The sequence below is a fragment of the Acartia tonsa genome, chromosome 2, assembly GCF_053477335.1.
Source record: "Acartia tonsa isolate MP-2025a chromosome 2, ASM5347733v1, whole genome shotgun sequence".
Classification (NCBI taxonomy): domain Eukaryota; kingdom Metazoa; phylum Arthropoda; class Copepoda; order Calanoida; family Acartiidae; genus Acartia; species Acartia tonsa.
In genome coordinates, this window is record NC_137261.1 from 47,045,834 (window position 1) to 47,071,462 (window position 25,629).

The window sequence follows — 25,629 nt, forward strand, 5'->3', positions numbered from 1 at the left end:
ATCGCCCCTTAATAGCCACTTAATTTAATTATATAACATTGCCCCTACATAGCCTCTCCATCGCCCCTTAATAGCCCCTTACCTAAATTTATATAACAAAGCTCCTATATAGCCTCTCCATCGCCCCTTAATAGCCCCTTACCTTAATTTATATAACATAGCCCCTACATAGCCTCTCAATCGCCCCTTAATAGCCTCTTACCTTAATTTATATAACATAGCCCCTATATAGCCTCTCCATCGCCCCTTAATAGCCCCTTACCCTAATCTATATAACATAGCCCCTACAAAGCCTCTCCATCGCCCCTTAATAGCCCCTTACCTTAATCTATATAACAAAGCTCCTACATAGCCTCTCCATCGCCCCATAATAGCCTCTTACCTTAATTATGTAAGATAGCCCCTACATAGCCTCTCCATCGCCCCTTAATATCCCCTTACCTTAATTATATAACATAGCTCCTACATAGCCTCCCCATCGCCCCTTAATAGCCCCTTACCCGAATTTATATAACATAGCCCCTAAATAGCCTCTCCATCGCCCCTTAATAGCCCCTTACCTTAATTTATATAAAAAAGCCCCTACATAGCCTCTCCATCGCCCCTTAATAGCTCCTTACCTTAATTTATATAACATAGCCCCTACATAGCCTCTCCATCGCCCCTTAATAGCCCCTTACCTTAATTTATATAACAAAGCCCCTACATAGCCTCTCCATCGCCCCTAATAGCCCCTTACCTTTATTTATATAACAAAGCTCCTACATAGCCTCTCCATCGCCCCTTAATAGTCCCTTACCTTAATTTATATAACATAGCCCCTACATAGCCTCTCCATCGCCCCTTACCTTAATTTATATAACATAGCCCCTACATAGCCTCTCCATCGCCCCTTAATAGCTCCTTACCTTAATTTATATAACATAGCCCCTACATAGCCTCTCCATCGCCCCTTAATAGCCCCTTACCTTAATTTATATAACAAAGCCCCTACATAGCCTCTCCATCGCCCCTAATAGCCCCTTACCTTTATTTATATAACAAAGCTCCTACATAGCCTCTCCATCGCCCCTTAATAGTCCCTTACCTTAATTTATATAACATAGCCCCTACATAGCCTCTCCATCGCCCCTTACCTTAATTTATATAACATAGCCCCTACATAGCCTCTCCATCGCCCCTTAATAGCCCCTTACCTTAATTTATATAACAAAGCCCCTACACAGCCTCTCCATCGCCCCTAATAGCCCCTTACCTTTATTTATATAACAAAGCTCCTACATAGCCTCTCCATCGCCCCTTAATAGTCCCTTACCTTAATTTATATAACATAGCCCCTACATAGCCTCTCCATCGCCCCTTACCTTAATTTATATAACATAGCCCCTACATAGCCTCTCCATCGCCCCTTAATAGCTCCTTACCTTAATTTATATAACATAGCCCCTACATAGCCTCTCAATCGCCCCTTAATAGCCTCTTACCTTAATTTATATAACATAGCCCCTACATAGCCTCTCCATCGCCCCTAATAGCCCCTTACCTTTATTTATATAACAAAGCTCCTACATAGCCTCTCCATCGCCCCTTAATAGTCCCTTACCTTAATTTATATAACATAGCCCCTACATAGCCTCTCCATCGCCCCTTACCTTAATTTATATAACATAGCCCCTACATAGCCTCTCCATCGCCCCTTAATAGCTCCTTACCTTAATTTATATAACATAGCCCCTACATAGCCTCTCAATCGCCCCTTAATAGCCTCTTTCCTTAATTTATATAACATAGCCCCTATATAGCCTCTCCATCGCCCCTTAATAGCCCCTTACCCTAATCTATATAACATAGCCCCTACAAAGCCTCTCCATCGCCCCTTAATAGCCCCTTACCTTAATCTATATAACAAAGCTCCTACATAGCCTCTCCATCGCCCCATAATAGCCTCTTACCTTAATTATGTAACATAGCCCCTACATAGCCTCTCCATCGCCCCTTAATATCCCCTTACCTTAATTATATAACATAGCTCCTACATAGCCTCCCCATCGCCCCTTAATAGCCCCTTACCCGAATTTATATAACATAGCCCCTAAATAGCCTCTCCATCGCCCCTTAATAGCCCCTTACCTTAATTTATATAAAATAGCCCCTACATAGCCTCTCCATCGCCCCTTAATAGTCCTTTACCTTAATTTATATAAAATAGCCCCTATATAGCCTCTCCATCGCCCCTTAATAGCCAATTTATATAACATAGCCGCTACATAGCCTCTCCATCGCCCCTTAATAGCTCCTTACCTTAATTTATATAACATAGCCTCTCCATCGCCCCTTAATAGCCCTCCATCGCCACTTAAAAGCCCCTTACCTTAATTTATATAACATAGCCTCTACATAGCCTCTCCATCGCCCCTTAATAGCCCCTTATATCCTCCTTCAAAACAGTTATACACCTTCCCAGGATCTATTGGAAGCTACCCTATAAAGGAGAACCATATCGGTTCTGCAGTTAGCGATCTTCTTTGATACATACAGACAATGATCCTGTTACTTTTTATAAGGATTAAAAATAAAATGGCCTAAAGCCATCTCATTACCCATAGGAAGCTTCACTGTAAAGGAGAACCATGTCGGTTTAGTGGTTAGCAAGGTACAGACAGACATACATACAGACAAAGATCCTGTTACTTTATTATAAGGATTAAAATAAAATAGTTATTAACCTCCCCAGGACCTATGAGAAGCTACCCTATTAAGGAGAACGATCTCAGGACCTATAGGAATCTTCACTGTAAAGGAGAACCATATTGGTTCAGCGGTTAGCAAGATCCTTCGGTACAGACAGACATTCATACATACAGACAAAGATTCTGTTAATTTATTTTAAGAAATACAGATAAAATTGTTATAAACCTTTCCAGGCCTAAAACCATCTCAGGACCTAATTTCTGCCGTTGACAACTCGAGTTAAGTTACTATATTATTTTTACAATGTTTAACTTATCTGTTATTATTGGCTGACGAAAAGTTTGGGCAAAAAAAAAGATTTATTCTTCAATGAAATATCTCTCCAGTATAATTTTGGCAAGTGCTAATTTATTAAGAATAAAGTTTGCCACAAATTTACCAAAAAATCTCATTGTCATTTCGCCAAGGAGGATTGGGATAGTTCCCAAAGTGTTATAAGTTGGCTTATCCAAGAGTGCTGTCTAGTCTCCAAAGTTTTATAATACCGTTTTCTTATTCGTTAGATTAACAACCTTGGGGACTTTTTATTGTTTTGTGATTGTTTAGTTCATTAAGTTGAGTGTCTAAATGTTTCAACCACTAATTCTAAACTAAAGAAGGGGTAATTTTGTGAATCATCAATGGGAATAATTAATATATAAACATACATATATATACAGTGTTTTTTTTTATGAGAACATTTTTGAAAGCAATTTTACCCTACTTATAGTTATCAGAATTTAATGATTAATGGCTTATTCTATTCGTTTTTTATAACCATTAACAGAAAAGCAAAAAAAATATTTTTATTTAAAAAGTACAGTAAATTCAAAATTTAAAAACATGGGTGTCAACATCTAAAATAGTTATTTCTCGCATCGTATTATAAACGGCTTTCCGCGGATATAGAAAGTACAATTATGAGATTAAAACTAGTTTTTTTAGCCCCGAGGTGCCGAAGGCACCGGCTAAAAAAACTGGGTTTAATCTTATGATTGTACATATCTATATTCGTAGAAAGCTGGATATAATACGATGCTAGACATAGTTTTTTCGTATGGATGAGAACCGGTTCCTATCCACCGGATTCAAATGAATACGAGAAATGGTTTTAGCGCATTTTTCTTATGCTCAAATCTTCTACCCTTTCCAAGAATGGAGGGAGTACATTGGGGGGCCAGTATTCCCTCCCTGGTTGAGATATGGCCTTCAAATTTCAAAATGTTCTAGTACATGTCACAAATAGTATCTATATAAATTTTTAGCTCTATATCTCAACTTTGAAGCGTTTTGCAGCCATTCTTGCAAAGGTAGATTATAAGAAAAATGCACTAAAACCATTTTTAGATGTTGACACCTAAGTTTTAAATTTTTTAATTTACTGTACTTTTTGAATAAAAACTGAAATATTTTTTGCTTTTCTATTAAAGGTTATAAAAAAAGAAGAGAATAAGCCATTAATCATTAAATTCTGATAACTATAAGTAAGGTAAAATTGCTTTCAAAAAAGTTCTCATAAAAAAACACACTGTATATTTGTATATATATCATTTTATCGACAATCGTCTTATCCCTGTAGCTCTCTGATTATCAGAGCATTTTTGAAATATTTGCTGCTTATTTTTTGGCTGCCTTTGGCAAAATAATTTTTTTTCATAAAAAATGTATACAAAATTATCGTATTAATTTGGTAAATATATCATTGCACTTGAATTATTTTTAAGTCACTAACGGCTAATCCCATAGATGACCCTAGGAGTACTTTAATGAATAGATGTGGTGGAGAGGGGGGGGGAGGGGGAAGGTTAAGAATTTAAGGGAAGTGATACCTTCCGGGGGCTGAAAGTGTTGGTCCCCTCCCCAAAATGAAAACTTTTCCTGCGAGTAAAATAAGCTTCAATGTAAAGGAGAAGCATATCGGTTCAGTTGATACTGATAAACATCCTGTTACTTTAATGTAAATATTAGTTTGAGAATAGTCTGTATAATCTCAGGGAGAAAGGAAACATTAGGCAATTTTTACAATAGTCTCCAAAGTTTTATAATGAAGTTTTCTTATTCGTTGGCTCAAAACTTTGGGGACTTTTGTCATATTTTGGTTGTAGTGTTGCAATTTTGTGTATCGTTATTAGGGATGGATAAAAATTTATCGGCCATTGTCTTATTCCTTTAGATCCTTGGTATAATCAACTGAATAACAGTTCCAACAACAAAAATTAAGATATTGCTTCGCTTTTTATGGACAAATATCCTGTTATTTTATTATAAGGAAAAAAAAATAAACTATCTTAAAATCATCTCAGGACTCAGCGGTTAGCAAGATCCTACGGTATAGACAGACAGACATACATCATATCGGTTTAGCAGCAAACGAGATCCTTTGCTACAGACAAAAAAAAAATTTGTATATTGACTAGCGGCTACGCCCCCAGCATCTATTGGCTCTGTATTCAAAGGGGAATGAATAAAAGCCTAAAACAGGACTTAAAATAGAATAGCCTAAAACCATCCCTCGACTTAAAATAAAATAGCCTAAAGCCATTACAAGACAAATATTAAGCTTACCTGAAATAGAAAGCCCAATCTGTTTAGTAGTTATTGAGATCTTAAGTTTCAGAACAGAAAGCCTTACTAACGTGGACAAACGCAGGATATTTCGGACAAATGTCAGAGTGGACATTATATAAGTAAAACGCAGAAGTGTCTATAATATCTAAAATAATTAGGTTTCAACAACATTTGTTTAGTTATTTCTACACAGGTTAGGTTAGGTTAAGATATAAATATACAAATAAGCCCCCTGCAGGGGTTAGGCATATAAAAAAACATATTTGACAGTTGTAAACAATGTGAGAAAAAAATATGTTTTAGTTTAATGAAATGTTCTATCTGTTTCAAACCTTTGCCTTTCGATAGAACTTACCTACTTTGGAAAACTGTCAGACTGATTTTCAAATTTCAGTCTGTGAGAAAAGATATTCAAGATTTTTTTTTTTTTTTGAAAGATTTTTATCTTATAAATCAAATATAAGACACTCCTGCGTTTTACATAAGCAATGTCCACTCCGACGATTGTCCCATTCCTAGGTTTGTCCACTCCAACGTTTGTTTATGTTTTACTACTTTATATAATAGGATAATATGTATTCTTCTTTTATATTTCTCTTTTCTTATTCACTTGCAGCTGCGCTCTTTTTAATGTAAGGAGGCAGAAAAATAGCCTAAACCAATTAGGGGCTTAAATCTGAAAATGAAAAAGCAAAAAACCATCCCATGACCTATGTGAAGCTTCCCTTAAATGGAGAATTTAGTCAGTTTATGAAATTTTTAAGCTTCAGACCAAAAAAAATACTTTTTTTGTTAAAAGAGAAACTTTTCTACAATTAGGGTTAGTCCTTTCGTCATTGCTCTTCTCATTAAGTTGAGAATGTGGTTTTCTCTGCTATTGTTAAAGATAGACTGTTGAGATTTTTAGTGAATATTCCCATGACATATGTATATCCAGTCTATAAATTATTTTGTCTGTCTCTCAATTATGCTTCAAAAGACTTAGGTTTCGTGATAATCTTTGAGTAATAGCATATTCTCTTAAAGTCTGCTCTGTAACTTACTTTGTCTGTTTGTCCATTATATGATCCTTATTCAATATTCTATTTAACTAAAAAATTTCATTCTCTTAGTTTTTTTTTTCTTTATTTCATTATGTTATTATATTAAACCCCGAACCACTTCATTATGCAATCTACATTTTCCTGGATATTTTGTCTACGGTAGTCCATAAGTGTACAGCTTTACAGTACATTGTTTCTATTTGTTAAAGCAACACGTATGGTAAAAGAAAAAGATTCTTTTTAAAGTAAAATGCTTATATTTCAATCAAAATCTATATTTTTTTATTTTTTACCGATCCACGTCATTATGCAAATCAAAAGAAAATCAATGAGAAAACGTTTGTTTTGCACTTTTCTCCAATTTCAAAAAAGGATTCTGATAAAATAGCAATATTTTAAGGGATTTATGCATTAATTATAATGAAAAACAGTTTAAGGTAGATTTTAATGATTTTTCTAAATAAGAAATAATTGAAAAAAAGAAATTCTATCCTTATCACTTTAGAGGACAGCTGCTGACCCCCAGTCTTATGGATGAAGCTAAATACATGTTAAAGATAAAAATTACCCTGAAAAGTATACACAAATGTTTTTTGATGTGTTAAAAAAATCCATTTTAAAATCTTGATTTTGAGGATGATGGCCTTTAAGATGCTCTTACTGGTAGTGAAGGTGAGCTAAATGTTATCTAAGTACATGACCATTACAACAACTTGTCTATTAACCTATGTACCATTTTTTGTAGTCATAGCAGCCTCCAGTGGAGCCTCTCGACATGAAATATAACCATTATCTAAAAACTACATTATTTACTTTATGAATTTTAGTAATTAAAATTGCAATTTTTTTCTTTTTTAATATTGCTTGGCTGGAGGCTGCTATGACTACAAAAATTGGACCATAGTTCAATATATAAGTTTTCTTCAAGGGCATGCACTTTGATAACATTTAGCTCACCATCACCACCAGTAAGAGCATCTTAAAGGCCATCATCCTCAAAATTAAGATTTTAAAATGGATTTTTTTAACACATCAAAAAAACATTTTTGTATACTTTTCAGGCAAATTTATATTTTTTACATGTATTTAGCTTCATCCATAAGACTGGGGGTCAGCAGCTGTCCTCTAAAGTGATAGAGATAGAATTTCTTTTTTTCAATTATTTCTTATTTAGAAAAATCAATAAAATCTACCTTAAACTGTTTTTCATTATAATTAATGCATAAATCCCTTAAAAAATTGTTATTTTATCAGAATTATTTTTTAAAAGTGGAGAAAAGGACAAAACAAACGTTTTCTCATTGATTTTCTTTTGATTTGCATAATGAAGTGGATCGGTAAAAAATACAAAAATATAGATTTTGATTGAAATATAAGCATTTTACTTTAAACAGAATCTTTTTCTTTTATCATACGTGTTGCTTTAACAAATAGAAACAATGTACTGTAAAGCTGTACACTTATGGTCTACCGTAGACAAAATATCCAGGAAAATGTAGATTGCATAATGAAGTGGTTCGGGGTTTATTTATATTTATTTTATTAATTCATTATATTTTCATTATAATTTTCCATTTTAAATGCGAAACTTTTCTATAGTAAGGATTGGTTTGTCCGTACGTCCAAACGGTTAGACGACATTTTCTTTAATTTAGACATGTTATAAATATCCTATCGATTTCAAACTTTGCAGAATGATTTCTATAACAGTTGGGTACAATACTATATTCATTACTAGAAAGTATGTACGTCCATTTTTTTTGTATAATATCATTGTCCCATTCATCTGGGTTTTGGAGTAATGTTTCTTAGGACAACAAGGTTTAGTATTATAATCAAATACTAAAAATAAAATTATGCCCTTTTACTATATTCTATACTAGCAGATTCGCCCCTAGCCTCTAGGGGCTTTGCCCCAAGAGGTGATAAAAATTTTTTTTGGCGAAATTCGTAATAGGACCAAGAAAATCTTCAGCAAAAAAAAAAAATGGGGGGGAATTTTTTGTTTTTGGGGGGGTTGGGGGTATCCCACCCCCCAAGAAAATAGCCTAAAACCACCACAGGACCAGTAGGTATATTCCCTGAATAGTAGAATATAATCGGTTCAGTGGTTACCGAGATCTTAAGGGACTGACAGACGGACAGACAGACGGACAGACAGACAGACGGATGGACAGACATCATTCTACTTTGTATTATAGATTTACGCTAATTTTAACAAAATTTATGTTTGACCTCCTGATTTTAGAGCTTTGCTTTTGTGAATGTTGTTATCCTTGTTATCTTGCTTTTTTTCCCTTTTTCATAACCTATTATATAAAGTAGTAATCTTTTTTTGTCTGTAGAAAAGCTAACCGCTGAACCTATATGGTTCTCCTTTACAGTGAAGCTTCTCTTAAGTTCATAGAGGGTTTATAATTATTTCAAGGGAGGGTATCTCCACCCTCCCAGAAAATTCACCCCAAGAAAAATATTACCCCATCCCCTCAAAAAATCTTTTTAACTTTTTAAAAGCAAAGCTTTTCTATATTAAGGATCAGTCCGTACGTCCGTAACGGTTAGCTATTTTCGTTAATTTAGGCATGTGATTCCTGTAGTAGAAAGGTACGATTTAGAAAGTCTATAATCATTATCAGAATATCCGTACGTCCATTTTAAGCATACTAATTATTAACTTACAACAAATTTTTATGTATCAAAATTATCCGATTAATCTGATTTCTGGGATACTGATTCCTAGGACAACAAAATAGAATGTTATAAGCGAATCATATCTATAATCAAGTCCAAAAAATGTGAGTACGTCCTTAAGCATTTTCCTGCATGTAAGCAATTTCTCAATAAATTTACTTACAATTTTGTTTCGAATTTTAAATTTATGTTCTGATTATTCAGTTCTGACACTCTACATTATTAATGTTCATTAAACTTTTTTCTACCGTTTCAGAGCTTTGCTTTTATAAATGTTGTCATCCTTGTCATCCTTTTAAAACTTAAATTTAAAACTGTAGAGGGTCACATTCCTTCCTTACCTTAATGCCCTACCTTCTATAATGAAGGGGCAATACAATTACAGAGGCTGTACAGGAGCCATAAAGGGCCTATGTTATATAAATTAAGGTAAGGGGCGATGAAGAGGCTATGAAGGGGCTATGTTATATAAATTAAGATAAGAGGCTATTAAGGGGCGATGGAGAGGCTATGTAGGGGCTATGTTATATAATTAAGGTAAGGGGCTATTAAGGGGCGATGGAGATGCTTTGTAGGGCCTATGTTATATAAATTAAGGTAAGAGGCTATTAAGGGGCGATGGAGAGGCTATGTAGGGGCTATGTTATATATATTAAGGTAAGGATTATATAAATTAAGGTAAGAGGCTATTAAGGGGCGATGGAGAGGCTATGTAGGGGCTATGCTATATAAATTAAGGTAAGGGGCTATTAAGGGGCGATGGAGAGGCTATGTAGGGCTATGTTATATAAATTAAGGTAAGGGGCTATTAAGGGGCGATGGAGAGGCTATGTAGAGGCTATGTTATATAAATTAAGGTAAGGGGCTATTAAGGGGCGATGGAGAGGCTATGTAGGGGCTATGTTATATAAATTAAGGTAAGGAGCTATTAAGGGGCGATGGAGAGGCTATGTAGGGGCTATGTTATATAAATTAAGGTAAGGGGCGATGGAGAGGCTATGTAGGGGCTATGTTATATAAATTAAGGTAAGGGACTATTAAGGGGCGATGGAGAGGCTATGTAGGAGCTTTGTTATATAAATAAAGGTAAGGGGCTATTAGGGGCGATGGAGAGGCTATGTAGGGGCTTTGTTATATAAATTAAGGTAAGGGGCTATTAAGGGGCGATGGAGAGGCTATGTAGGGGCTATGTTATATAAATTAAGGTAAGGAGCTATTAAGGGGCGATGGAGAGGCTATGTAGGGGCTTTTTTATATAAATTAAGGTAAGGGGCTATTAAGGGGCGATGGGGCGATGGAGGAGAGATGTAGGGGCCATCAAAGTACAATGTAATATAAATTTGTGGAAGGAGCGATGAAGGGGCGATGTAGGAGCGATGGAGGAGCGATGTAGGGGCTATGTTATATATATTAAGGTAAGGATTATATAAATTAAGGTAAGAGGCTATTAAGGGGCGATGGAGAGGCTATGTAGGGGCTATGCTATATAAATTAAGGTAAGGGGCTATTAAGGGGCGATGGAGAGGCTATGTAGGGCTATGTTATATAAATTAAGGTAAGGGGCTATTAAGGGGCGATGGAGAGGCTATGTAGGGGCTATGTTATATATATTAAGGTAAGGATTATATAAATTAAGGTAAGAGGCTATTAAGGGGCGATGGAGAGGCTATGTAGGGGCTATGCTATATAAATTAAGGTAAGGGGCTATTAAGGGGCGATGGAGAGGCTATGTAGGGCTATGTTATATAAATTAAGGTAAGGGGCTATTAAGGGGCGATGGAGAGGCTATGTAGAGGCTATGTTATATAAATTAAGGTAAGGGGCTATTAAGGGGCGATGGAGAGGCTATGTAGGGGCTATGTTATATAAATTAAGGTAAGGAGCTATTAAGGGGCGATGGAGAGGCTATGTAGGGGCTATGTTATATAAATTAAGGTAAGGGGCGATGGAGAGGCTATGTAGGGGCTATGTTATATAAATTAAGGTAAGGGACTATTAAGGGGCGATGGAGAGGCTATGTAGGAGCTTTGTTATATAAATAAAGGTAAGGGGCTATTAGGGGCGATGGAGAGGCTATGTAGGGGCTTTGTTATATAAATTAAGGTAAGGGGCTATTAAGGGGCGATGGAGAGGCTATGTAGGGGCTATGTTATATAAATTAAGGTAAGGAGCTATTAAGGGGCGATGGAGAGGCTATGTAGGGGCTTTTTTATATAAATTAAGGTAAGGGGCTATTAAGGGGCGATGGGGCGATGGAGGAGAGATGTAGGGGCCATCAAAGTACAATGTAATATAAATTTGTGGAAGGAGCGATGAAGGGGCGATGTAGGAGCGATGGAGGAGCGATGTAGCAGCGATGTAGGGGCCATCAAGTTGCAATGTTATATAAATTTGGAGAAGGAGCGATGAAGGGGCGATGGAGGAGCGATGTAGGAGCGATGTAGGAGCGATGTAGGGGCCATCAAGTTGCAATGTAATATAAATTTGGAGAAGGAGCGATGAAGGGGCGATGGAGGAGCGATGGAGGAGCGATGTAGGAGCGATGTAGGAGCGATGTAGGGGCCATCAAGTTGCAATGTAATATAAATTTGGAGAAGGAGCGATGAAGGGGCGATGTAGGAGCGATGAAGGAGCGATGTAGGGGCCATCACAGTACAATTTAATATAAATTTGGAGAAGGAGCGATGAAGGGGCGATGGAGGAGCGATGAAGGAGCGATGTAGGGGCCATCAAGTTGCAATGTAATATAAATTTGTAGAAGGAGCGATGAAGGGGCGATGTAGAAGCGATGTAGGGGCGATGTAGGAGCGATGTAGGGGCCATCACAGTACAATTTAATATAAATTTGGAGAAGGAGCGATGAAGGAGCGATGTAGGAGCGATGAAGGAGCGATGTAGCAGCGATGTAGGGGCCATCAAGTTGCAATGTAATATAAATTTGGAGAAGGAGCGATGAAGGGGCGATGTAGGAGCGATGAAGGAGCGATGTAGGAGCGATGTAGGGGCCATCAAAGTACAATGTAATATAAATTTGAAGAAGGAGCGATGAAGGGGCGATGTAGGAGCAATGGAGGGGCGATGTAGGAGCGATGGAGGGGCGATGTAGGGGCCATTAAAGTACAATGTAATATAAATTTGAAGAAGGAGCGATGAAGGGGCGATGTAGGAGCGATGGAGGGGCGATGTAGGGGCCATCAAAGTACAATGTAATATAAATTTGGAGAAGGAGCGATGGAGGAGCGATGAAGGGGCGATGTAGGAGCGATGTAGGGGCCATCAAGGGACTAAGATATATATAATAGTGAAGGGGCCATGAAGAGGCGATATTTAATTAAATAGCCCCTTGGGATAAGAGGACATATCATTACCTCTTTAGAAGGAGCGATTATGGAGCGATAAAGGATCATTTAATCGCCTCTTAGGGCAAGGGGCTATTAAATCGCTCCTTTCAAGGAGTCATAACATCGCCTCTTGTTATATGGGGCTATTAAATCGCCCCTTTCAAGGAGCCATTACATCGCCCCATGTCATAAGAGGCGATCAATTAAAATCATCGCCCCATATGGAGCGATGTCATGGAAAGGACTATACCCCTTTTTTGTCATATAACTGTCAATGTAAATTCTGCATGTCGACAGACTGTCACAAGTTTTGACAGGGGAGATACGTTTAACATTAAACCATGAACCTTTGTTATCCTTTAAAAATAAAACTTAAGATCTGTCAAACGGTTGATTTGATTATGTTGTGCCTTGTTATTTTGGAAGGGAGGGTTGGGGGTTGATATTTTCAGGCCGGGCTATTTCTCCTAAGAGGATGAAAAATGAGATACCATCGGTCTTCCGAAAACAGTTAAAAACTTCCCTGTTACTTTTATATAAGATTCAAGAAAAGATTAGGTAATGTTTTTGATAGCTAAAATGTTTAAATAGAATTTTATTCATTTTTAATTTATATATCTTTTCATTCACTTATAACGCAATGCACAATTGAATTTTTTTACATAATAATTACGAAATTATGATAATTTTTTCACTAAAAACACCTAAAGTAGTTATATTTCAGATTAAATCTACACTAAGACTGCAATAGTAAACAAAATCAGCTGTTTTTTTTATTAATAGCGTTCACACATTTATACCACAGGACTAAATAATTATTAATAAATGCCAGAATTTCTTCAATACTTAGAAGTATATATTTCTTATTCAAAACTTTCTTAGGGTTGCATAAACCCCCCAAAAATATTACTTTCTATTGCCAACAATCATACACTAATTTTTGTTTGTATGCTATTACTTACAAAATGTTAGTTTAAAAAAACACCGTAGCTAGCGAGACTTTCACCACATAAACACATATGCAGTAATGTAGTTCTAAAGCATATTTACAATATATGTCTAGTTTAGAATTTCAAAAAATTTGCTTCATTGATCATTTTATGTAGGAAACCGGAAACTAGGTAATACAAAAATATAATATTGTGATGAATTACAAGCAATTAAATTTGTATTTGAGGTAGTGTGTGTATCTAACATCTAAGAACTTTAGGAGCACCTAAATAAAGAAAAAAAATCAATTAAAACCCTTTAGGAATCCATAGAAACTTTTTGATGTTTGCAATGGGTTTTTAAGATCCTGTGGTCCAGGCAAACATATTGCCTGTGCCTTTTGTAATGACCCTCGGCCACGTCTCTAGAGTCTTAAAGAGGGTAAATTAATAGAAATTAAATTGAAATAGTAAAAAATAAAATTTTATTAGATGGCCATTAAAAAATAAAAACACTACTAAATTATTTTAACATTTATTAACAGTATGTCAAATAACTTTTTAATATTTTTTCATACAACATTTTATTTAGCACTTTCAATTTTTAAATACATAATATTATTACTATTAATAACTTACATTATTCTAAGCATATCTGTGTATAAAGCATTTTTTATTTAATTGGTATTTGTATTTAGGTACTTTAGTGGATTTTATGGAAGAGTATTTTTATCATTTAAAAATCACGAAACCTTTCATTGAATTTTAAAAAATGGTCAATAAAACATAACCTGAATAGTACACTTATATTAACATTGTTATTATTACCTAATATTTTTACGTGATATTATCAAGGCTCGGCAACCACGCCTCAGCCGCGACTTAGCCTCAATTTAAAACTTTTTATCGAAAAGAAGGACTGTCATATTTGAGTCAGGTTTAGACTTCCAGCTTTTTTTAGAATGGTAAATTTATATTTCCCTGAGGCTTACAGGCGGATGCTGCCCGGCTGCCGAGCCTTAGATTTTATAATCTATATTTTTTTGTTTCAGGCTTGGGGAGACTTTTTTTACTTAAACATCATTCACATTACATAAAACCAACTAAAATACCTAAATTATAATGAATTTATATTTACAAACACCTTGTATTATTATATGGTTAATATATTGAGCAGATTAGCTACCTGGCCCTTCATACAACACCAGGACAGGTTAGCAAAATTACAACACAACTAAGGACAGGTAGGAGTATCTAGAAAACTTAAAGAGATCATGAAGCAAAATTCATTTTTTTTCATTTTCTAATATAATTTCTCAAATATGAAAAATTGATCCAATAAAATCTAAAAAATAAGGGCCATATATTTAGCACCAGTAGGAAAACTATTTTGCCTTCAATTGATATTTTAATCTTGTACATTATTTTGTACTAAATCACACAGAAAAGCAACATTTTATATTTTTAAAATTAACTTTCTATGTAAATTACCTTGATAAGATGAAGTATTTAAAACTTTATTAATATTCATAACTAGTAATAGACAATTTAGATAGACAAATCAATAATTAATAAATAAAAAACAAATACAAATTTATGATTGCCTGTCCTAATGAATAGGTATAATTATTTTATAAAATACTTGTACCTGTCCTTAAACAATAAGTACAACGTTAAACAAAATATGAAGAACAAATTAATCTATACACTATTTACATTATAAAGTGTACATAATAATATTTAAACAATAAAATATTGAAATCTATATCTTTACTTTTTCTACAAGTAATGTTATTGCCAAATGCATTAATTTCTACATCTTAAATAACAGAAAGAAAAAGCATTAAAGAAAAAAAATCCTCTTCTAAGTTTTAAATTAGAGTTTTAAAAAAATTGAGGTAAGGTTAAAAAAGCCCAAATATTTTGGTTTTTAATTTGGTAATATTCCCTTCTTCCTAAAATAAATTTGTTTTACTTTTTTTTAATTATTGGAAAACCCATAGCAGCAATCATCTAAAAACATCATTAAATGAAAACCCTATATCCTGATCAACAAGATTCAGTTTTGGATATTGTACAGTTTATTTGTGCACTTTTTAGAAAATAGTATGTAAACATACGTTAAAACGTGAGTTTGAAAATGTGTGGTCATTTTATTTTCATAAGGATCTTTTAATTTCATTTAAGCTTATTTGATGCTATTAGATTTTCTTCTACAGTAAATAGTTGATAAAACTAATATCCATCAGTTTATTTATCTATGTAAATTTCTATTTTAGTCCTCATGCTTTTCAAGTAAAAATTGTATCTTCCCTGTATTCACAAATAAATAATGATAATCAGATGATCAGCTAGGTATGAAATGTAAAACTTTTTTACTTGTTTGGCACAACTATGTGTTCTGGCAAGTATTAATTTTGAAAATAATTAGATAAAAAAAATCAAATTTTCCCTAAATTTTATTACAATTTTATATTTTATACTTTAAGTTTATATAAATAGCATATTTGAGCTTAGCAAAAAAACACAAAAATAGCATTACAATATTCAACTTTAGAGGTCTTTAGAGATTATACTTGTTAAAAGCAATTTTTAAAAAAATTTTATGATCTAAGAAAATTAAATTTTTCTAAAATTTATGCAAGGATAATTAAGGAGCAAGCCAATTCCTTTTGTTTAAAATTTAAAATACTTAGTTATTAATTTATTTAACAAACAAACTAAAATCAGTTTAAAAGTTTACTTGATCTATATAAATGAAGGCTCACTATCAGCAATTGTATAACAAGGAATTACAAATTATTAAAAGCACAGCATCATGGCAAATTAGAGAATGAGGCAAGCAAGTGGATATTATTATTAACGGGGGATAGGAGAGAAGATCTAGAGTAAGAAGTAGATAATACTAAATATAAAGTAGAGGCTAAGAGAGGAGGTCTGGAGTATAAAGTATATAATACTAAATATAAAGTAGAGGCTAGGAGAGGAGGTCTGGAGTATAAAGTAGATAATACTAAATATAAAGTAGAGGCTAGGAGAGGAGGTCTAGAGTATGAAGTAGATAATACTAAATATAAAGTAGAGGATAGGAGAGGAGATCTAGAGTAAGAAGTAGATAATACTAAATATAAAGTAGTGGCTAGGAGAGGAGGTCTGGAGTATGAAGTATATAATACTAAATATAAAGTAGAGGATAGGAGAGAAGATCTAGAGTAAGAAGTAGATAATACTAAATATAAAGTAGTGGCAAGGAGAGGAGGTCTGGAGTATGAAGTAGATAAAACTAAATATGTACAGGATAGGAGAGAAGGTCTGGAGTATGAAGTATATAATACTGAACATAAAGTAGAGGATAGGAGAGGAGGTATGGAGTATGTAATAGATAATACTAAATATAAAGTAGTGGCAAGGAGAAGAGGTCTGGAGTATGAAGTAGATAATACCAAATTTAAAGTAGTGGCAATGAGAGGAGGTCTGGAGTATGCAGTAGATAATACCAAATATAAAGTAGAGGATAGGAGAGGAGGTCTAGAGTATGAAGTAGATAAAACTAAATATAAAGTAGAGGATAGGAGAGAAGATCTGGATTATGAAGTAGATAATACTAAATATAAAGTAGAGGCTAGGAGAGGAGGTCTAGAGTATAAAGTAGATAATAAAAAATATAAAGTAGAGGATAGGAGAGGAGTTCTAAAGTAAGAAGTAGATAATACTAAATATAAAGTAGAGTCTAGGAGAGGAGATCTAGAGTAGAAGAGAAGGTTTGAATTTAAAGTAGATAATAGGAGAGGATTTATTTATTATGAAGTAGATAATACTAAATATAAAGTAGAGGCTAGGAGAGGAGATCTGAAGTATGAAGTAGATAATACTAAATATAAAGTAGAGGATAGGATAGGAGGTCTAAAGTATGAAGTAGATAATACTAAATATAAAGTAGAGGATAGGAGAGGAGTTCTAAAGTAAGAAGTAGATAATACAAAATATAAAGTAGAGGTTAGGAGAGGAGGTCTAGAGTATGAAGTAGATAATACTAAATATAAAGTAGAGGCTAGGAGAGGAGATCTAGAGTAAGAAGTAGATAATACTAAATATAAAATAGAGGCTAGGGTATGAGGTCTAAAGTATGAAAGCTAGCCAGTAGATAATGTTGAAAACAAAGAAGAGTATGGGGAAGGAGATCAGAAAGAACTTGTCAATCCTGAAAAAAAATGTTATTGAATATTTCATTTATGTGAATATTTCTATTTCTACCTATCTCCTGATTTATATATTCATTTTTTTTGTCTATCCAAATATCTAAGTTCATTTGATTTTACTTTCTTTTTAAAAGCGAAGCTTTCTATAATTAGGGTTGTTCGTACGTCTGTCCGGAACGGATAGTTCTTTTTGTTATTTAGTCATGTTAGAGTTATCCAATCAATTTCAAACTTTTCATAGTGTTTCCTGTAGTAGTTAGGTACAATTTAGAAAGGACAACAAAGTAGAATTTTATAAGCAAAGCATCTTTATAATAAAGTCCTAAAATGTAAATATATCCTTGAACATCATTCTGTATATCAGCAGTTTTTAACAAATTTACTTATAATTTTTTCGACTTTTATAATTTTATATTCTGATTAATCAGTTCTGACACTCTACAAGTGTTTATGTTTGTTTGTACTTCCGTTTCAGAGCTTTGCTTTTATGGATGTTGTCATCCTTGTTATATAATATTTATCTATCCAACTATCTAAGCTATCTAATGTAAGTATATCTAATTTAACCTGACACTTCTCTAACAAACATAATTTGTAAACACTAAACTTCAGACACATATGTATATCTAGATGGACAAATAGATGGATAGATACTGAGCTATTATGTAAGACTGAATCCTATACTAAGTTTCTACTTTGGACACTAACTACATCTTATTCAATATTAACTTGTCTAACTATACAAATGTAGACCTTAGATTGAAACACAATGACCCTCTTTGTAACAAATAAAAAGCATTTTCAATAAATTTTGCTTTTCAGCTTACCTCAGCAACTTTAGCTCCTTTATCTGGTATAGGTTTATTGCATGATATTTGACTACATGGCTAATACTACTTGATCTTAGACAAGATTATTTAACTCTTTCCTTTTCTAATATTGATATCTATTGGTATGCACATATACTAAAAATGCTTATGTAAAATTATCAAAAAAATGTAAAAATTTGTTACTCAACATTTATATAAAAACAATAAAACATTGTAACTCTAAATTATATTACAAAGTAATATAAAAATACAAAGGATAAAAATGGAAAATAATTTAATTTTTTAGCCAGTACAAATAGAGAAGAAAAATAGATTTTAAGCTAAGGAATAAATGGTACAAGAGTAGAAAAAAAAGAATATTTTAAATGATAAGCAATTTTATTTTATAAGCTATCTGTGTTTTTATGTATATACAACCCAAAAGGACAACAATTTTTAATTACTTTCAACCAAACAAAATTTGAAGACAAAAAGATTCATTATACAAAGACAGCCATTTAACTTAAACAGTATATTACTTCATAGAAAGATTGAAAATTATTTTTGTTACTTTTAGCCTAATAGAATATGAAAAAGAGAAGAGATAGAAAGAAATTTATATAGACAAAGAGTAATTTTTACTTCTTGATAGATAGCACAGTGCCTTCGAAGGTGCTTTGACTTTAGTGTCAGAACCTAAATTGGGACATAGTGCATTTCATTACCCTAGGTTAGGTAACTTCATTTCACTTTTCAATAAAATCTAAAATGCAGCCGTTTTTGAGAAAATTAGGTTTAAAAATTTCAAGTTCATTTTTGCACCCACTAGAAGTTACCGCATAATCATGACAAGAAAAGCAAAGATTTTTTATTCAAATTTTGAACAACTTTGCTTTTATAAAGTCAGTCATAAAACCTCTCTATATGTGATTTATTTAAGGCTGAATTTCCGTGACCTTAGCAAAGCAATTGATAAAAATGGCAATTAATTAACTCACTTCAGTTGCACTGTGATAGATGAAAGATTTCTAAATAAAAGTTATTTGAGAAAAAGAAACAAAGATACATAGGTAAGACTTACATAAAATAATGATTTCAGAAAAGAAATAAAATAAATGTTGTAAAGAAAAGTATAAGAGTAAGTGTTCTGATAGTCTCAGAAAAGTTCTTATAAAACCTAAATGATTAAAACAATAGCAAAACTTTCATCAATTTTCTCTAAAAAGGACATTGTATATTAAATATTAAGTATTAATTTTAATTTTATTAATTGATATGTGCTTTGTTTTTTAATTTCTAAAAAATGTTGTGTACTGTAAACGACCTAACTCACATTTTTTAAAGTTAAAAATACTAAATCCTAAATTCAAGTTAACTCAAAAAAAAAATACTGAACTAGCTTCAGACACAATTCAGGTAACATATTATCCCAAGGTGAAGTATTTCTTTTAAACTTTAAAGTCAACAAAATTAGTAGCTCTATCTTCTCACTATTTTAAATGTATGGGTTTTTCAGTAAAAAAAAAAACTTATTAGGGTTGCCATGATATTATTTCTGAATTGAGTGACTTTAAAATCTTGCAACAAAGTATGGACACCAGTCTGTGTGTGCGAAAATTGAATTTGAAGATAGCAATATTTGTTCACTTTGTACGCCCAAATTTTTAATGTCACATACACGAATAGAAAAAAATATGTTCAGAGTTTAAGGAATGGCTGTAAAAATTGTCTAAACACAATGAAATCACTGAATAATCATTGAATAAAATTATTATGGAATAATTGTTTAGATGATAAGCAACAACCAAAACCAATGACTCAAGAATAAAGTAAAGTAATTAAAGTTAGCCCAAACTATTGTGTATTTATCAAAGAAATTAATATTTTAACATAGATTTGCCAGATGCTTGTAAAAAAGGGTCATCTCAAAAAACGCCCATCTCAGAAAACGCCTATCTCAAAAAACGCCCATCTCAGAAAACGCCTATCTCAAAAAACGCCCATCTCAGAAAACGCCTATCTCAAAAAACGCCTTTTTCATAAAATGCCCACTACATTTTTACAAATAAAGCCTAATTTATTAATAGTATTCAAAAGAATAATACAATACTTGTCATTCATGATCTATTATTTAAAACACAAATAAATAGTTACCGAATCAACCATTTTATATCAACTATGTACAAAGATGGATAAAATGGTAAACTAAAGAGTAGCTGCTATATTTAGAGAAAAGGGGTAGTTTAAATAAATGGGAGAAAATTATTGGAGGGAAAACTCATTGAAGGAAAAAGTTTAATTATTGAAGCTCATTTAAAAGTACATAATTTTTTGATCTGGAAAGAATAAGAAAGAATATAGGGATAAGACATTAAAATAACCTCACCCTATTTCCCCCCCAAAATTCATCAACTATGGAAAGTAGAATCTATAAAAAATGTTAAATTGCTTTATAATTTACTAGCGGCTACGCCCCTAGAAGCCTCTAGTGGAACTTAAGATAGGAGAGGGAAAAGTTGACATAATCCTATCTTAAATTTGAGTTTCAAAAGAGTAAAAAAATATTTTTTGGGGGGAGAGGGGTGAATACAACTTCCCCAAAAATAGTTAAAAAGTTAAAAAGTGCCTAAGGAATGTACAAAAGTGACATTATACTTCAGGGATAGATATTTCAATTAGAAGATTTATAATGTACATATTGTATAATATTCACAATATATAAAATAAGAGTTTGGCATGTCCTTACCTTTTACAATAACACCTGTGGGGTATAGTCCCTTTCGTGACAAAGCCTCTTAAGGGAGGTTTCGTCGTATTTTCATTTTAGCTTTTTTCCTATTTCTAGCTCTAACCCTGTGGGGCTAATGGCCTAACCCTGCAGGGCAATCAATTTAATAAAACCAAATCTAACCTAAAATAACCCATCAAAAGCTACTGTGAAAACACGATGAAATGCCCCTTAAGAGGCGTTGTCACAAAAGAAAGTATACACCAGAGGTGTTTATATATCATACACAATTAAAATCTTATGAAAAAGAAATTTTACTATAGCTGAGATACATGAGAACGAACTTAAAAAATCGTAACTTTTATCACAGCATCATTTCTCCCTGAAATTTTTAAATTCTTTCCACAATTCATGTTAGGTAACTTCATAATAATTTTATTTTCCAAAACTCTTTTATAACTATACTTGACTTAAAAATTAATCCTTATTTTCCTTTCTTTGATAAGTAATTTATGACAGGGATCCAAAGGGAGAAGACAATTACCGATAAATTAATGTACATACCCAATGATGATACACAAAATTACCCATTCTGTAAATTACAATTAGTCGTTGAAACGTTTGGACACTTAACTTAATAAACCAACCAATCAAAATTCAATGAAAGTCCCCAAAGTTGTTAAGCCAAGGAATAGAAAAACATTATTCTAAAACTTTAGGCTGGAGTAATAAACAGCCCAATGTCCCCTCCCTCCCTGGTTTTATAATGAACAAATTTATTTTTCAATGACATTTGTTACTTATCCTATTACATAAAATAGTAAGCTTTTTTGTCAGTAGCAAAGAATCTCACTAAAAGATGAACCAATATTATTCTCCTTTTCAGTAAAGATTCTTATAGGTCCATGGTAGGTTTTTAACTATTTTGTTGGGGGGGGGGGGGTCGGGGAGGGTATCCTCACCCTCAAAATAAAAATGACTCCCCCCCCCCTAAAAAATAAAAAATTACATTTTTAATACTATTTCATTTTAAAAAACAATACAGTTAGACCAACAAAAACGCCTGTTTTTGATATAAAAAAATGTATTTAAAAAGGCCTCTTTTGAATGCCACTAGAGGCGAATAGTTAATACAGAATACAAATGATAATATAGCTAATAATATAAAAAGTAATATATATAAAAATAAGTTATCTAATATAGAGTTTAAATGATTTAGAAGGAAAACTTTGGCTGGAAAAAAAAAGTTTTACAGACCTAACTTTCTCAGAGATGGTTGAACACAGAGATAAGAGATAAATAATAAAATTTGCTGCAAAAATGTTTTTTTCTTTAATTGTCTCAATCTTAATGATAATTGGCTTATGATTGTAAATTATGAATATAAAATGCCTGTGTTAGTTGTATTTATGGCAGTTATTTTGAGTATGACTGTATTTTTGGCAGAGGTTTATACAAATGTAATTTTGGCAGTTGTAAAGTTAGCAGCATCACGTATATTCAACCTAATAATTATTATGATCAAAACAATTGCATTCTAAAACAAAGATCATAAATTAAAGCTTTTTTTTGGTAACTTGTTTTCAGAAGCACCCTCTTACTCATCTTGAAGATTCTATGTTTTTTCTTAAAACTTTTTAAAGTTTACTAATTATAAGGAATGATAAATATTATACATTGTAATTTATTATAATCGTTACTCCAAACGATTTGATATAAATTATAATCATAATATTTTTTATTCATTTAAAAAACAGGTAAGAACTTGAAAATTTGGGTATAGTCCTTTTCACGACATCCCTCCATAAGGAGCGATTCTTCGTATTTTTAAAATGGCTTTTTATAGGTTATTTTAGGTTAGGTTAGGTTATATTGTGTTAGGTGATTGCCCCACAGGGTTAGGTAATTGGCCCCGCAGGGTTAGAGCCCCCCGCAGGGGCTAGAAATAGGAGAAAAGCTACTGTGAAAAATACGAAGAATCGCTCCTTATGGAGGGATGTCGTGAAAAGGACTATACCCGAAAATTTTGTAAAAAGATAAATAGTTAGTGATTACCATTTATTTGTTTTTTTCCAAGCAAAGCATTATAATTTAAGTTCAATTTTAGATTTAATCTATCCATCTGACCCTGAGTTAGAGGATAAGTTACAAAGAGTAAGGGGAAGGTTAAAAAGAGTTGTAAAACTTATATTCTATGTGGCATCTTAGCGGTTTACAACTTTAAACATTTTAAATAGTTTTAAGAGTTGTTTTATAAAGAAAAATTACAATAGGTTGCAGCCTAGGATAGCCTAACAGCCATGTGAAATAATTCTACTTTTAGTTTCTAAGTTTTAACATTATGTAACCTAAACTAAATACAGTAAGTAGTATTGTTATTACTTATTGTTATACACTATTTACCTTCCATTTATCTATCCATATATCAATCTATCCTTAAATTCATCCATCTAGCTATCCATCCATTTATCTATCCATATATCTATCTTTCCTTAAATACATCCATCTATTCATCCATCTATTCATATAACTATCCATTTATACATTATAACGTATTTACCCATCATCAATCTATCTTTCTATCCATCAATCTTCCTATCCATATATCTATCTATTTATCCATCCATCTATACCTCTATCCATCTATCAAATATTTACCTATACACCACATCCAACTATACATCTATCTATCCATCTATCAATCCATCTATCAACTCACCAATTGATCTATTTATCTTACTATACATCAAACCTATTTTTCTATTTATCTATCATTATCAATTCAATTACCTATCCATCAAATTTATATATCCATCCCATCTATCTAATTATAGCTTCTTATCAATTTATAGCTTCTTATCCATCTATATATCTATCTAACTTACCTCCAATATTCCTCCGCTAGCTGTTGCATTGAGATAGCATGTCTAGCCGCTGATTTTTCCTGTACCTCGTACTTTAGATTGTCCTGCTAAGTCAAGGAGAAGGTCATTCTTTATTTTCTAAAATTGGCATTGCCTATAGCCTCTCAGGGGACTTAAAAAGAGAGTGGGAGGCAACCTTGCACCTAAGCTAAACTTCCCTGAAAATTGTGAAACGATCGTCCAGATATTTACATGATTTACATTTTTATTTTTGTTTTGTGAGGATTAAGGAAAGGCATTTTTTCCAAGGCCAATTGGGATTGTGGAGGTACCCAAACAAAATAGTTATAAACCTTCATTGGACCGATGAGAAGATTCCCTGAAAAGGAGAACATTATCAGTCCAGCGGTAATCGAGATCTTAATCTACATACACCCTGTTATTTTCATTTAAGGATTAAAATTCTTGGAAAATAAAACAAAATCTTTTATAATGTAGTTTTTATTTCAGCTTGTTTAGCTGTCCCTAAACCTTAAGTTTGTATTTTTAAGCAAAAAAAGTTAATATAGCTTTCATTGAGTAGATTCAAAAGTTTCAAGTACATAGAATACTTATGTAATTGTACAACTCTGCTTAAATACAAATGGTTAACATGTTCTCAACATGTTAAACCACGATTTAAAAAAATGTAAGCATTTTTTTTGTATTTTTCTCCAAGAAAAAAATTTTAGAAATGAGCCCATAAACAAGAAAGATATACATTGTAAATCTTAAGGTTCATAATAAAAAATCAAGGAACCGTGGGTGGATTGTTTGTAAATTCTTCACATTAATCTCTACAATACTTTCAAACTTCATAAAAGTCGCATTTCTTAAGATAAAGCTTTTCTTGGGAAACTTATAATATTGTGTAAAATTCATTCCCTACATAGTATAGTTTGAAGCACATAAAAAACCTATAATAACTTAGCTATAAATATTTAAATTCCCCAGGTAAAAGTTAGCTTTCTAGAAGAACACAGTAATAGTGTCTGACTGATTATGACGTAACAAAAAAATTAGCCAATGTGAGGCCGTTATTGACCAATGGTAAAATTTATAGTGACCTCTCATTGGCTAATTTTTTTTTGTTACGTCATAATCAGTCAGACATTATTACTGTGTTCTTTCTAGAAACTATATCCTCAAAAATTTCGTCGCTTTTATAACTTAAATGCAATAAATAAACTAAGGTATTTGTCTGATAAGAATCCCCATTTAAGTTTGACGAATTTTACGGCCAGATGGACCATCTAGGTATATTATGTCAATGAAATTTTAATCAATTTTTAATTGTAGAGGAATGACCCTTGCCTTGCTTACTATTCTCAGGTTTACTTTGTGTTGCCCTGATACATACTTCTGTTTCTTAAATAATATCGCAGCATACCTAAATACACAGATACATAGATATTTATAAAGTTAAATAGTAAGAGGGGTAAAATCATTCTCTCCTTCTACATAAAAATAAAAATCCAAAAAAAGGATACAAGTGAACATCAATATATAGTTAAATAATGATACGGATGGATAAATATTATATGCCTATCAATTAAAAGTATCATGTTTAAATAAACTGTGTTGATAAGTAGATAGATATATAAATACTTACTCTATTAAAGTACTAAATACAAAAAGGATACAAATCAACTATATTAATAATGAGATAGATGGATAAATATATATGT

General features: G+C 32.6%; 1 protein-coding gene across 1 annotated transcript in view; it reads right to left on the reverse strand.

Annotated features, from left to right (window-relative positions):
- Positions 1-13,889: 13,889 nt before the first annotated feature.
- LOC145312012 (glycine receptor subunit alpha-2-like) overlaps positions 13,890-25,629 on the reverse strand; it is a 43,969-nt gene continuing 32,229 nt past the window's right edge. The window contains exons 11-13 of the mRNA XM_080151099.1: positions 25,256-25,331; positions 23,924-24,009; positions 13,890-17,503 (exon numbers count right to left, since the gene is read on the reverse strand). Coding sequence (XP_080007225.1) covers positions 17,422-17,503; positions 23,924-24,009; positions 25,256-25,331 — 244 coding nt within the window. The 3' untranslated portion in view covers positions 13,890-17,421. The remainder of the gene's footprint in view (positions 17,504-23,923; positions 24,010-25,255; positions 25,332-25,629) is intronic.